The sequence below is a fragment of the Zingiber officinale genome, chromosome 8A, assembly GCF_018446385.1.
Source record: "Zingiber officinale cultivar Zhangliang chromosome 8A, Zo_v1.1, whole genome shotgun sequence".
Taxonomy (NCBI): domain Eukaryota; kingdom Viridiplantae; phylum Streptophyta; class Magnoliopsida; order Zingiberales; family Zingiberaceae; genus Zingiber; species Zingiber officinale.
The window spans coordinates 13,614,988-13,629,512 of NC_056000.1; the positions used below are offsets into that span (position 1 = coordinate 13,614,988).

Genomic DNA, 14,525 nt, shown 5'->3' on the forward strand with positions numbered 1-14,525 from the left:
CAGTTCGATGCTTAAGACGGAATACCCATTTAGAGTCCACAACATTCATTGAGGGAGTGCGCGGAACTAGAGTCCATGTTCCATTGCGAAGAAGTGTATCAAATTCTGTACCCATTGCACTACGCTAGTTTGGATCCTTGTTTGCTTGTGTAAAACAAGTTGGTTCAATAGACTTTGAAGAGACCACTAGAGCTCGTGGAAGGGATGTTGAGTTGCATTTGGTGGGCAACGCTCATAAATATCACTAATGGGAAGCATGCGACGAGGAGCATTATCATCTGAATCACTTGTTGATGACAACGAGGAAGTAGGCTGACATGGTGATGTAGATGACGGACTTGCATTATCCAAGGATCCAGAACCAGAGAGCATATTATCTTCGATCGGCGAGACTTCTAAGATTGGAGCAGCAACCTGAGGTGATTCTGATGGTATAGGAGAGTTATTAGAGAGCTCCGGAGCAGGACCTAGGATGCCATCATTTCTGATAATATTAGGTGACATTAAGAGGGTGCCACTTGTATCTGGAGGAGAGATTGAAGAAGCTACCGAAAAAGGGAATAGAGACTCATCAAAAGTAACATGTCGTGAAATATAAATTCGTCCTGTTGGTATATACAAGCAACGATAACCATGGTACAAATTGCTATAGCAAAAAAAAAAACACATTGTAGTGAACGAGAGTCAAGTTTATGTTTAGAATAGGGGCGTAACCATGGATAACATGCGCAACCAAAAATTTGAAGGAAAGTGTAATCAGGGGTTTGATTATAAAGTTTTTCAAAAGGATATTTATGATTGAGCAATAGAGTAGGAAGTCGATTTATGAGATATACTGCAGTGCTAACAACTTCATCCCAAAATTTACGCGGAATCGATGCATGATGAAGAAGAGCTAAGGTAGTTTCAACTATATGTCTATGTTTTCTCTCAGCAAATCCATTTTGTTCTGGAGTGTGAGGACAAGAAACTCGATGAACAATTCCACAAGAGACAAGATAACGATGGAGAGCTTGATATTCGCCTCCCCAATCAGAATGAAAAGAGAGTATTTTACGATTAAAAGATCGTTCAACTTGAATTTGAAAATTACAGAATATATCAAATAAATCAGATTTCCTTCTCATAGGATAGAGCCAAAGTATATTTACGAAAATGATCAATGAATGTAACATAATATTGGAAACCTTGATTAGACAAAATAGGTGCAGGGCCCCAAACATCAGAATGAATTATTTCAAGTGGAAAAGTAGAAACATGATCAGATGAAGAGAAATGTAACTTATGACTTTTGGATTCCATGCAGGCCCTACATGAATGAGATGGAGAGGAGGTAATAGAAGTAGGTAAACCATACCTATTGATGATTGATTGAATAATACGAAGGGAAGGATGACCAAGTCGAGCATGCCAAGCTGGTTTATTTGTGCGTTCACCCACAAAAGCTTTGATTGAAGAACTCTGAAGATAATAGAGGCCATTTTTGATTCTCCCATAAAACACAATAGCATTTGTTGTTAGAGTGTATACTAAAAGCCTAGCTTTTGGTATAAACATTTATCTAGAAATAAGAATCACATTGGTCAAATGTCTACATTTATGATAAATGTAGTTGTTCAATTAATTTATATTGTAGATAACATGGTGTGTGGTGTCACACACAGAGGATCATGTTATCAGTACCTTATAAATTATAAACAGTAGCTCACGACCATAAAGGAAAGGAACAAACCATTGGAAGGTCGTAGTGTAATTACGTATTAGTTTATCTTAACTATATAATTACACTAGTACACTTAGAGTGTATTGAGTAGGACCATTAGAGGTCGTTTCTTTTATACTGACTTTATAAAGAAACAAAGACCTCAGTTATTATGGAAGTGTGTGCTCTTAATCCTAATATAATAACAAGCACATATATTTGATATTTATTTCTTTAATTTATCAATGGGTGAGATTTAGTTCGATGAATCAATAAGCCCGATAAGTTGGGAAATGATATCACTTATAGTGTGTGTTGTTGATTATAGAAGGAAACTGTGTCCTAGTGATCTAGGTTGAGAATGTCCCCAAGAGGAGCTCATAAGGATTGTCATGTTAAACCCTGCAGGTGGACTTAGTCCGACATGACGATGAAGTTGAGTGGTACTACTCTTGGAGCTAGATATTAATTAAGTGAGTTGTCAATAACTTACTTAATTAGTGGACATTTGTTATCTTAAACACAGGGAGACTAACACACTCATAATAAGAAGGAGCCTAAAATGTAATTTGGGATTGGTGCGGTAGTTCAATAATAGTTCTTTAGTGGAATGAATTATTATTGATGAAATTAAGTTGTGTGTTCGGGGCGAACACGGGATGCTTAATTTCATCGGGAGACCAAAACCAATTCCTCCTCTCGGTCCCTATCGTAGCCTCTAGTATATAGAGATTTATACCCACCGCATACCCACCTTCTTACCCATCCAATGGGGCCGGCCAAGCTAGCTTGGAACCCAAGCTAGGGCCGGCCAAGACCAAGTGGATGAGCCATGTAGGTGGCCGTCCAAAGCTTGGGTTCCAAGCTTAGGTGGTCGGCCACTAGAATATTAAAAGAGATTTTTATTAAAATTATTTCTTATGTGGATATCAAGGTTTTAAAAAGAGAGTTTAAAAATTAAAAATTTCCTTTTATAGTTTTCTACAAAAGATTAAGAGAAGAGATCAATCTCTTTCCTTATTTGTAGATTAAAAGGATGGTTTTCATTTTTGGTAAAAACTTTCCTTATTTGTAAATCATCTACATGTTTAAAAGAGAGTTTAAAATTTGAAATCTTTCCTTATTTGTTGATTAAAGGTGGATTTTAAATTTTAAGAAAACTTTCCTTTTTAACCATGTTCATGATTTAAAAGAGAGTTTAAAATTAAATATTCTCTTTTATAAGTTTCTACAAAAGATTAAGAAAAGATTTGATATCTTTCCTTATTTGTAGATTAAAAGATATTTTAATTTTTAGAAATAACTTTCTTTTTATCCACATGTTTAAAAGAAAGATTTTAATTTATTAAATTTCCTTTTTATAAACCAATCATGAAGGGATAAAAATTATTGGAGAAATTTTTTATAAATTTCTAGAGACAAATTAGGAAGTTTTAATTAATTAAAACTCTCCTTGTTTGTAGCTTTTATTATTTTTAATTAAATAAATTTTCCTTTTCAATGGCAAAAGAATTAAGGAAGTTTTTATTAAATTTTCCTTATTTGCCAAGACCAAGGATTATAAAAGAGGGGGTAGAGGAGGCTTCAAGGCTAACGACTCTATTCTATTTTTCTTCCTCTTTTCCTTGGTGTTGTGGCCGGCCAACCTCTCTTCCTCTTGGTGGTGGCCGAACCTTCTCTATTGGCTTGGAGCTCTTGTGGTGGCCAGATACTACTTGGAGAAGAGGAAGAAGAAGGAGAGAAAGCTTGTATCCCTTGGAGCTTGGTTGGTGTTTTGTTCTTCGTCCTTGGTGAAGCTTCTTTGTGTTGGCCGAACCTAGCTAGGAGGAGAAGAAGGTGCTTGGTGGTTTCTCATCTCGGAAGATCGTTGCCCACACAACGTCCGAGGTTAGAAGAGGAATACGGTAGAAGATCAAGAGGCCTTTCTAGAAGGTATAACTAGTAATTTTTCTTTCCGCATCATACTAGTTATTTATGGAAATAATACCAAATACAAGAGGCTTACGATTCTAGTATTTTGAATATGTTTTTCGAAGTTGTGTTCTTTTGTTTTATTTTTCCTTGTGATTTGATTGTTCTTTTCGGTTAACCTAAAGTTATTTTAGGAAATTAAATATTAGATTTCTATAAAAGGTTTTGTCTAGTCGGTGGTGGTTGCTCCCATATCCAAGAAGGCCATGTGCCTTGCCACGTCAGTACTGGGAACCAATTATGGAAATTAATATTTAATGGAATTAATAACTTAAGGTGATTTGGGTCGAACGTGTTAAGTTCCGCAGGAGATCCAAGTCAAAACCTAAAAGAACAAATAGATTAAGTTTTGGATCAAACGTGTTAAGTTCAGCATGCGATCCAAAATTTAATTTAAAGAACACATGGTAGCTAGGAAAAGGTTCAAAATTTTTGTACAGTGGAACCTCTAGGCTTTCCGAGTAGCAACCAACAATTTGTATCAGAGCTAGGGTATTGCCTCTGTGTATTTGGTATTAGTTTAATTATGCACATGTCATACATAATTTAGGCAGGTTAATAGTAGGATGTGCTAACTTTGTGGATGCAGGATCCAACTATTATGGCTTATAGTTATTATGTGTGTGATTGGACCCTTGGACATGTCAAGGGCATTTTATTATGTGTGCATGATTATATTATAAAATACAGCAGGAGCTGTATTTAGTTTTATTAGGATTTTATTTCTTGATCTAGATACATGTACATTCCTTCGAGGAATATAAGATCAAAAAATGTACAATTCTATTTATGTCGCGGATCGAGTCTTGCAAGGCGTGGAACCTTTTGAGGACCAGAGGCGCAGCGAAACAAGGAGCAAGATGGATGCGACAACTAGACCTGGTGGCGGTGGCCAAAGATGGCAGCAGATAGGGTTGGTGACACACGGAGGACAGCAATAGATAAAAGCCATAATAGTTGAAAATTAGTTTTTCTATTTATTGCTTTTTATGTTGTGTTGTGTGTGCTTGTTAGTATGCATATTTAGTAGGCTAGCATAGTTAAAATTCCTCATTTATAAATAACTAAGTGAGAGAGGGTTTTTAAAGTAAATCCCATGGTCTCTATTACTGGTTTGTAAGTGATGCAAACAAGCTTACGCGTTGGCTCTGAGTGCCTTCCTCCATAACAGATGAGCTTGTTTGTGGATCACTAGAACAGACTTCCATTTTTGGATGACTATAGGAAATTAATTAAGAGCGTGTGATCTTCCCCAACGGAAGGGGCATAATCTTATTAATGGACTTAGTGTCAAGTAATGGTATACACTTAGACACATCTAATAGTATCCTCCCCATCGGAGTCACTACTATTATTTGTGTGACCAAATGATACCAATTATTAATTTTATTTGTCAAAAAGTTAGGTTGACAAGATAATAAAATTAATGGGTTAAAACCCTCCTTTTACAAATGTTGAATTTGTATACGTTCACACTAACGTGGCATGCAAAATTCACGGTGTTTGAGGTGTTGGTGAATTTAAATAATATTGTTTGAGGAATCAATATTTTTTTTAATTCAAAAAGTTTTGACCAAATATTTGATCAAAGACAGATCAACTATTAATTTTATTCGTCATAAAGTAAAGTTGACGAGATAATAAAATTAATGAATAAAATCTCCTCTTCGATTTTGTATACGTCCACACTATCGTGGCATACAAAATTCATGGAGATTTTTAAGGAGTTGATCTTGAACAAGTATTTTTGTGATTCTTAGGATTTAAAATGTTTGTCAATCCCCTAGTAGTCATACTATATAAAAGACTTAGTAGTCCCAATTGTAATGATTGGAAATAGGACTTGGACATTAAGGTAGACTGTCTTATTAGAACTAAGAACAATATAGGTGTATTTAATTCATTAGTTGAAACATGTTTAGTGGTGTTATCTATCAGAACCTGGAGTGTAGATACAAATGCCATTAATAATGTCCGCAATTCATTGCAGGGTTCCAGGAAACCCGGCAACTAAATGAAAATTAAAACACCGTCCACATGGGCACTAGTGTAAAAATAGTAGCTGTTACAGTGGGAGATGTTTATCTTTTGATAAGAATAAAATATGGATTTTTGAGTAATTATCTTTACGCACCAAGTTTAGAAAGAACTAGTTTTCAGTTTCTAAACTATTCAAAGAACTTGATATTCTGCCTCTTTTAATAACAAAGTTGTTATTAAGAAAAAGAGGGAAGTTATCTGTTCTGATACGTTGGTTGGTAATTTATAAATTCAATAACTCTCACGATGCAACAAATGAAAATTAGTAACACATCTTCTAACTTTAAGAGAAAGTAACCTTCGAAAATGAACCAATTATATCTTTGGCATCTAAAGCTAGGTTATATTAACTTGAGTAGGATTCATTAGTAGCTGATGAACTTTTGGGTTCATTAGTAGTGGAAATCTTTCCAACCTACGAGTCTTACTTGGAATGAAAAATAACCAAGAAGCTTTTAAGTCTAAGGGGTATGGAGTCAAAGATATATTGGAATTGGTTCATTCTGATTTGTGTGATCCTATGAGCATCCAGGCAAGAGGTTGTTTCAAATATTTCATCTATTTTATAGACAACTATTTGAGATACGGATATATTTACTTGATGTACCGCAAGTCTAAGTGCTTTGATTAGTTCAAAGAGTACGAGGCTGATGTGGAGAAACAACAAAGTAAAAGTATCAAGACACTACGGTAAGATCGTAGTGGCAAGTACCTCTTGGGAGAATTTAGGAGTCATTTATCAGAAGTAGGGATTCAATCCCAACTAACTGCACCTGGTATAGCCCAACAGAATGGTGTAGAAAAAGGAAGGTATAGGACTCTTATGGAAATAAGTAGATTGATGAGTTATTAAGAATATTATCAAAATCATTTTAAGGATATACTCTGGAAACGGGAGTGAATATAGTACCTTCCAAAGTCAGAACTCTCTACTCATATAGAATTGCTGAATAGGCGTAAGCCTATTTCGAAACATATTCGGATTCGGGTAGTCCAGACATATGTGAAGAGAGACAATGATAAGTTGGACAGGAATTCACTTGTTTGTGGGTTATCCTAGTGAAATGAAAGTAGGTTTATAGTCTTAAAAATCAGAAGGTCATTGTTAGCATCAATGACCGATTTTTAGAAAAGGACTATGTAATAAACCATGTGCCCATAAGAAAATTTGTTCTTAAGGAAATAATAAAAGGCATGTCTAATCTAGTACCAACTGTACAAGATGAGATACCACAAGGAAACTGCAACACGTATCACAAATGATACACAATTGCAGAAAGTGCCTTGTCGTAGTGGGAGGGTTGTTAGGCAACCTAAAAAGATTCATGTTTTGGGAGAGTTTTTGGACTCGATTCCTGGAGGACATGAACCTGATCTCCGGAAATATGACGAAACACTCCAAGATAAAGATGCAACATTTTGGCAAAGAGTAATGAATAACAGAATTAGAATATATGTATTCTAATAAAATCTGGAAGCTTGTAGAACCACCAAATGGTGTAAAAGCATTTGGGTATAAAAAGGTCTATAATAGGAAAAGAGGGATAGACAGGAAGGTAGAAACTTTCAAAGCAAGGCTAGATGAAAAAGAAAACTTTTTCACTGTTAGTCATGCTTAAGTCTATCCGGTTTCTTTTATCTATTTGGTAAGTGGATGTCAAGATAGCATTCCTTAATGGAAGTCTTGAAGAAAGCATCCATATAAAGCAACCAGAAGGGTTCATTGTAAAGGGCTAAGAGCATCTTGTGTGCAAGCTCAATCAGTCTGTGGACTGATACAAAGCTTCAAGGTCTTGGAACATCCAGTTTATCAAAGTAATCCAGACCTATGGATTTATTGAGTAAACGGATAAGTCTTGTGTATACAAAAGATGTGATGGAAACGTGGTGGTATTTCTTGTACTATACGTAGATAACATTTTTGGTAGTTGGAAACAATATCAAAATGTTGTCAGAAGTAAGGGTATGGTTGTCCAAATAATTCGATATGAAGGACTTGGGAGAATGTATATATTTTTTAGATCAAAGTAATAAGGGATCGCAAGAAAAAATATATTTTACTTATCCCAAGCTTGATACATCGGAAAAATCCTTGCTCATTTTAAGCATGCAAAACTCCTAGAAAGGTTTCTTACCTTTTAAGCATGGAGTGTCTTTATCTAAAGAGATGTCTCCGATGACATCAAAGGAGATTGAGGGCATGTAGGCAGTTCTTTATGTTTCGGCAGTTAGACAACCTAATGTATGCTATGTACGAGATCAGAAATCTGTTTTGCCAAGGGCATAGTTAGCAGATATCAAAGTAACCATAGACAAGGACATTGGACTGCAGTAAAACATATATTGAAGTACCTTAGAGGCACTAAAGATTATATGCTAGCTTACAAGGCAGTTAATTTGGTTCCTATGGGTTGTACGGATTTTGACCTCCAATCGGATAGGGACAATAATAAGTCAACCTCGAGGTTTTGTGTTTATTTTAGGAGGTAAAGTCATAACTATGGAAGAGTGATAAGCATATGTGTTTTTCTGGACTCCACCATAGAAGTTTAGTATATGGCAAGCCTCTGAGGTAGCCATAAAAGCTGAATGACTTAATAACCTCAAGATAGACTTAGATATGATTTCTGGTTTGTCCAAAGATTATTACAATTTATTGTAATAATATTAGTGTAGTAGCAAACTTGAAGAAACCATAAGTCTATAAAGGCAAGTAAACACAATAGAGCGCAAGTACCACCCAATACGAGAAATCGTATAAACGAGGAGAAGTTGTTGCTGCCTAGAATGCATCAGATGATGACCTATAGATCTTTTCACTAAGGTCCTTAAGGCGAGAGCTTTTGATTGACATGTTGAAGGGTTGGGAATCAGATGTATGGTAGCAGATATGGCAGCTTAGTCTTTTAGTATAAGTGGGAGATTGTTAGAGTGTATACTAAAAGCCTAGCTTTTGGTATAAACATTTATCTAGAAATAAGAATCACATTGGTCAAATGTCTACGTTTATGATAAATGTAGTTGTTCAATTAATTTATATTGTAGATAACATGGTGTGTGGTGTCACACACAGAGGATCATGTTATCAGTACCTTATAAATTATAAACAGTAGCTCACGACCATAAAGGAAAGGAACAAACCATTGGAAGGTCGTAGTGTAATTAGGTATTAGTTTATCTTAACTATATAATTACACTAGTACACTTAGAGTGTATTGAGTAGGACCATTAGAGGTCGTTTCTTTTATACTGACTTTATAAAGAAACAAAGACCTCAGTTATTATGGAAGTGTGTGCTCTTAATCCTAATATAATAACAAGCACATATATTTGATATTTATTTCTTTAATTTATCAATGGGTGAGATTTAGTTCGATGAATCAATAAGCCCGATAAGTTGGGAAATGATATCACTTATAGTGTGTGTTGTTGATTATAGAAGGAAACTGTGTCCTAGTGATCTAGGTTGAGAATGTCCCCAAGAGGAGCTCATAAGGATTGTCATGTTAAACCCTGCAGGTGGACTTAGTCCGATGACGATGAAGTTGAGTGGTACTACTCTTGAGCTAGATATTAATTAAGTGAGTTGTCAATAACTTACTTAATTAGTAGACATTCGACATCTTAAACACAGGGAGACTAACACACTCATAATAAGAAAGAGCCTAAAATGTAATTTGGGATTGGTGCGGTAGTTCAATAATAGTTCTTTAGTGGAATGAATTATTATTGATGAAATTAAGTTGTGTTCGGGGCGAACACGGGATGCTTAATTTCATCGGGAGACCAAAACCAATTCCTCCTCTCGGTCCCTATCGTAGCCTCTAGTATATAGAGATTTATACCCACCGCATACCCACCTTCTTACCCATCCAATGGGGCTGGCCAAGCTAGCTTGGAACCCAAGCTAGGGCCGGCCAAGACCAAGTGGATGAGCCATGTAGGTGGCCGTCCAAAGCTTGGGTCCCAAGCTTAGGTGGTCGGCCACTAGAATATTAAAAGAGATTTTTATTAAAATTATTTCTTATGTGGATATCAATGTTTTAAAAAGAGAGTTTAAAAATTAAAAATTTCCTTTTATAGTTTTCTACAAAAGATTAAGAGAAGAGATCAATCTCTTTCCTTATTTGTAGATTAAAAGGATGGTTTTCATTTTTGGTAAAAACTTTCCTTATTTGTAAATCATCTACATGTTTAAAAGAGGGTTTAAAATTTGAAATCTTTCCTTATTTGTTGATTAAAGGTGGATTTTAAATTTTAAGAAAACTTTCCTTTTTAACCATGTTCATGATTTAAAAGAGAGTTTAAAATTAAATATTCTCTTTTATAAGTTTCTACAAAAGATTAAGAAAAGATTTGATATCTTTCCTTATTTGTAGATTAAAAGATATTTTAATTTTTAGAGATAACTTTCTTTTTATCCACATGTTTAAAAGAAAGATTTTAATTTATTAAATTTCCTTTTTATAAACCAATCATGAAGGGATAAAAATTATTGGAGAAATTTTTTATAAATTTCTAGAGACAAATTAGGAAGTTTTAATTAATTAAAACTCTCCTTGTTTGTAGCTTTTATATGGCCGGCCAAATAAAATTGAGAAAGAAAATTATTTTTAATTAAATAAATTTTCCTTTTCAATGGCAAAAGAATTAAGGAAGTTTTTATTAAATTTTCCTTATTTGCCAAGACCAAGGATTATAAAAGAGGGGGTAGAGGAGGCTTCAAGGCTAACGACTCTATTCTATTTTTCTTCCTCTTTTCCTTGGTGTTGTGGCCGGCCAACCTCTCTTCCTCTTGGTGGTGGCCGAACCTTCTCTATTGGCTTGGAGCTCTTGTGGTGGCCAGATACTACTTGGAGAAGAGGAAGAAGAAGGAGAGAAAGCTTGTATCCCTTGGAGCTTGGTTGGTGTTTTGTTCTTCGTCCTTGGTGAAGCTTCTTTGTGTTGGCCGAACCTAGCTAGGAGGAGAAGAAGGTGCTTGGTGGTTTCTCATCTCGGAAGATCGTTGCCCACACAACGTCCGAGGTTAGAAGAGGAATACGGTAGAAGATCAAGAGGCCTTTCTAGAAGGTATAACTAGTAATTTTTCTTTCCGCATCATACTAGTTATTTATGGAAATAATACCAAATACAAGAGGCTTACGATTCTAGTATTTTGAATATATTTTTCGAAGTTGTGTTCTTTTGTTTTATTTTTCCTTGTGATTTGATTGTTCTTTTCGGTTAACCTAAAGTTATTTTAGGAAATTAAATATTAGATTTCTATAAAAGGTTTTGTCTAGTCGGTGGTGGTTGCTCCCATATCCAAGAAAGCCATGTGCCTCGCCACGTCAGTACTGGGAACCAATTATGGAAATTAATATTTAATGGAATTAATAACTTAAGGTGATTTGGGTCGAACGTGTTAAGTTCCGCAGGAGATCCAAGTCAAAACCTAAAAGAACAAATAGATTAAGTTTTGGATCAAACGTGTTAAGTTCCGCAGGCGATCCAAAATTTAATTTAAAAGAACACATGGTAGCTAGGAAAAGGTTCAGACCTTTGTACAAAATTTTTGTACAGTGGAACCTCTAGGCTTTCCGAGTAGCAACCAACATTTGTTCCTCTATGCTTTATAAGATAATGATTATGATGAAACTAAAAAATGACATTGTTATCAAGACAAAACTGACATGTAGAAAGTAAATTTTTAGTGATAGATGGAATATGAAAGACATTGCGCATGTGAAAAGTTCGATTAGATAAATGAACATATGTGTTTCCAAGATTAGCAATTTGCAAAACTGAATCATCGCCTACTTGCACCTATCTGAGCCATATATGACATTACATCTGTAAGGATATTATAATCTGATGTGACATGATGAGTTGCTCCAGTGTCAATATACCAATCAATAGATGAAAACTCTGAGGTTTTGCCACAAGTAGGTACAGACGAAAGAACTTTAGGATATACTTGTGAAATAGATGGTTGTCTTGAGACTGTAGAACCACCAATGAAATTTGAGTCAAATGGACTAGGACATTGAATACCAAAATGTCCAATTCCAAGATAAATTTGACATTTTACCCTAGACCAATCAAGTCTTTTAGGGCATATATTTCCAGTATGACCAACGATGTGACAAATCTGATATCGGTCTGAACTTTGCTTTTAGCCTCTTTGATGTCGTCGAGTATTTGACATCTAAAATAAAAAAAAAAAACTTGTCCGGTGGTAGCGGAGAAAAACCACGGAGACGAAAAAAATAGAGATTAAGGAAGAGGAAAGAGAAACAAAAGGGTTGACAGCGGAAGAAAATAAGTATTTTTCGCTTGTTATGAAAAATAGAGAAGAATAAGAAAATTAAAACACGTAGGAGAAAAGAAGAGACTTGAGAGAAAAATTTAAAATTCGTCGTTTATAGGATCTCCGTCTCAAGGAATTGAGAGAAGATAAAAAGAAAAAAGAAAAAGATGGCTCTGATACCATGTTAGAAGAAGAATAGAGAGAGAGTAAGAAATAATATGAGAATAATAAAATATATTGTTCATTGATATTTGTCCAAAGACAATACAATATATAATGTTCAAAAAGTACTTGGTCAATTAACTAATTAATAAATAACAAAATTATTATTCTAAAGATAATTTTGATAATAATTATAATAGAATTATTAGAATAATCCAAATATTAATATAATTTGATTTGATAATTTAATATGGTCAATTTTGATAATTCTATTTTATCTCTTTTACAATCAACTGAGAGAATGATTGATCTACAGTGATTGATCTACTCCTAACGCAATGAGTCAGAAGAATGTGGCGGCGATCATTCTCGAGGGAGGGTGAGACGAGTGCAACCGATTGAAGAGAAGAAGGTAAACGAAACACTGAAACGATTAAAAGAGATAAAACAGAATTCTGTTTTATCTCTTTTAACGATAAGGAAGACCTGGAGAATGGTTTCCAGCTTTGGAAATTTTCGTCCTCTCATCGAGAAAATTTGGTTCTACACCGTCTTTTATTGGTTTTTCAACACTAGAGTCATTTGACTCCTATTTTTATAATTATCCAGTTACAGCATCAATTAACAAGTAATCGTGAGTCAAAAGCCCACAGACATTACGATTGCCCGTCTGACCTCTAACAATTGGGGTACCCGATCAGCAACCAACAACCTACTAAATAAATTATTAAGATTACTAAGTTTAAAGCATGCGAGTCAGTATTACAGAACTTGACACGCTTTGCAGAGAACGACTTCGTACTACAACCTTCATCATTATCACTGTATAAAAATGATGAATATCTCTCTTATATCGAGGCCTCCGGTTCTCTCAATCGGCGGGTGCTAATTTAAATCGAGCAACCTCAGCTTTTAACTGTTTAAGTAATATCTCTGAACCGGGAAATAATTTAGAGCCTAGAATTGGCCGCCTTCGAAGGTCTGGCCGAATTGCCAACTCGCCGGTGCGACGTTGTAGCTGGTGAGGGTCCGGCCATCGCTTGTGGTGACCTGGAAGGATAGGCTCTGGCCGTCGAGGAAGGAATTGCTCTGCCAGTTCTGTCCCCAGTTGCGCGACATCGCCTGCCACCCGCCCTTGGACCCCTTGATCGACACCGACTGCACGTCGCCGGCGCCGCCCACGTTGCTAACCAGCACCAAGTTGAAGTAGGAGTGGCCGTTGATGGCGAAGCGGATGCCACCTTTCTTGACGCACGCCACCCTGCGGAAGGAGACGGGGACGATGCCGGCGCGGTACTGCGCGATCTGGAGGAAAGCAGGCTGGGCGAGGTCGAAGTGCTGCCGCGGGGGGTTGCACCAGCCGCCGTTGTCGTTGGGGAGGGCGGAGTTGGGCGGGCAGAAGTTGGTGGCGGTGACGACGATGGAGCCCGGCAGGCACGACTGCGGGTCGTCCGCGCAACGCAACTCGTAGCACGATCCGCAGCTCAGCCCGCCATTGAACAGCACCGTGCTTAGCGCCGCCGTGTTCGTGCCGTATCCCTGGCTGTACAGATTCCCGTACCCACAAGCACCTCCTGTATTTATTTCAGTTATTTCAGTAATGAGCCATCAACCACAATCTCTGCTATACTTAATTCGATACACTTACCCATTGTGCCGGAAGCGTCGCCGCCGCCGTAGAAAGTGGCATGGGCGTTCTCCCACCCGGAGGAGGAGTATCCGAAAGCTCCCGAAAGCAGGAAGCTGAAGGAAGGCATGAACGCAAGCAGAGCATTGCCGAGGGAGAACTTAGTCGCCATCGATGGTGTATTAAAATTTAAAAGGGGACAGAGATATAATGAGGAAACAGAACAGAGGAAAGGAGATCCTTGAGAACTAAAGAGCGGGGGATGGAGGAGTACTTATAGTAGTGATTCGCGAGCCTATTCCATCTCCATTCCCTCAGGAATTAAGTGGCCGGCATTGGTTTTGTCGAATACGCATCTAATTAACTCTTCTCTGAAAAAAGAGAGACAAAGTTGGTTGACGAAACCGGTTCGCCTGCATGTCGAGGATCGTCGTCTAAATCAGGAGCACATGGGATTGTTTGTACTTTGTACTAACTACACGACTTTTTTTTAATAAACAAATACACTTTTTGTTTAGTTTATTTTGTTAATTTCAATTACTGGTCCCTGACTGAACTCGTGGGCTCTTTGTCTACAAGTTAGGTATGGAGATGCTTTGAAGACAGAGGATTAACTTTGTCGAACATGAACAGTTGCTGACGGTGCCAAACAACAGCAAAACTATTCATGGTCGTCGCAATGAGGCCCTGCTCGAAACCGTATGCAGTAAATCAAGCCATAGTCCATAGATATC

General features: G+C 36.6%; 1 protein-coding gene across 1 annotated transcript; it reads right to left on the bottom strand.

The window, feature by feature from the left end:
- Positions 1 to 12,726: 12,726 nt before the first annotated feature.
- On the bottom strand, positions 12,727 to 14,064 carry LOC122012589 (expansin-A4-like). Its single transcript, XM_042569181.1, has 2 exons — positions 13,813 to 14,064; positions 12,727 to 13,738 (listed from the first exon to the last, which is right to left on the bottom strand). The coding sequence occupies exons 1-2, from the start codon at positions 13,961 to 13,963 to the stop codon at positions 13,122 to 13,124; spliced, it is 768 nt and encodes a 255-aa protein (XP_042425115.1). The 5' UTR covers positions 13,964 to 14,064; the 3' UTR covers positions 12,727 to 13,121.
- Between the last annotated feature and the right edge of the window lie 461 nt (positions 14,065 to 14,525).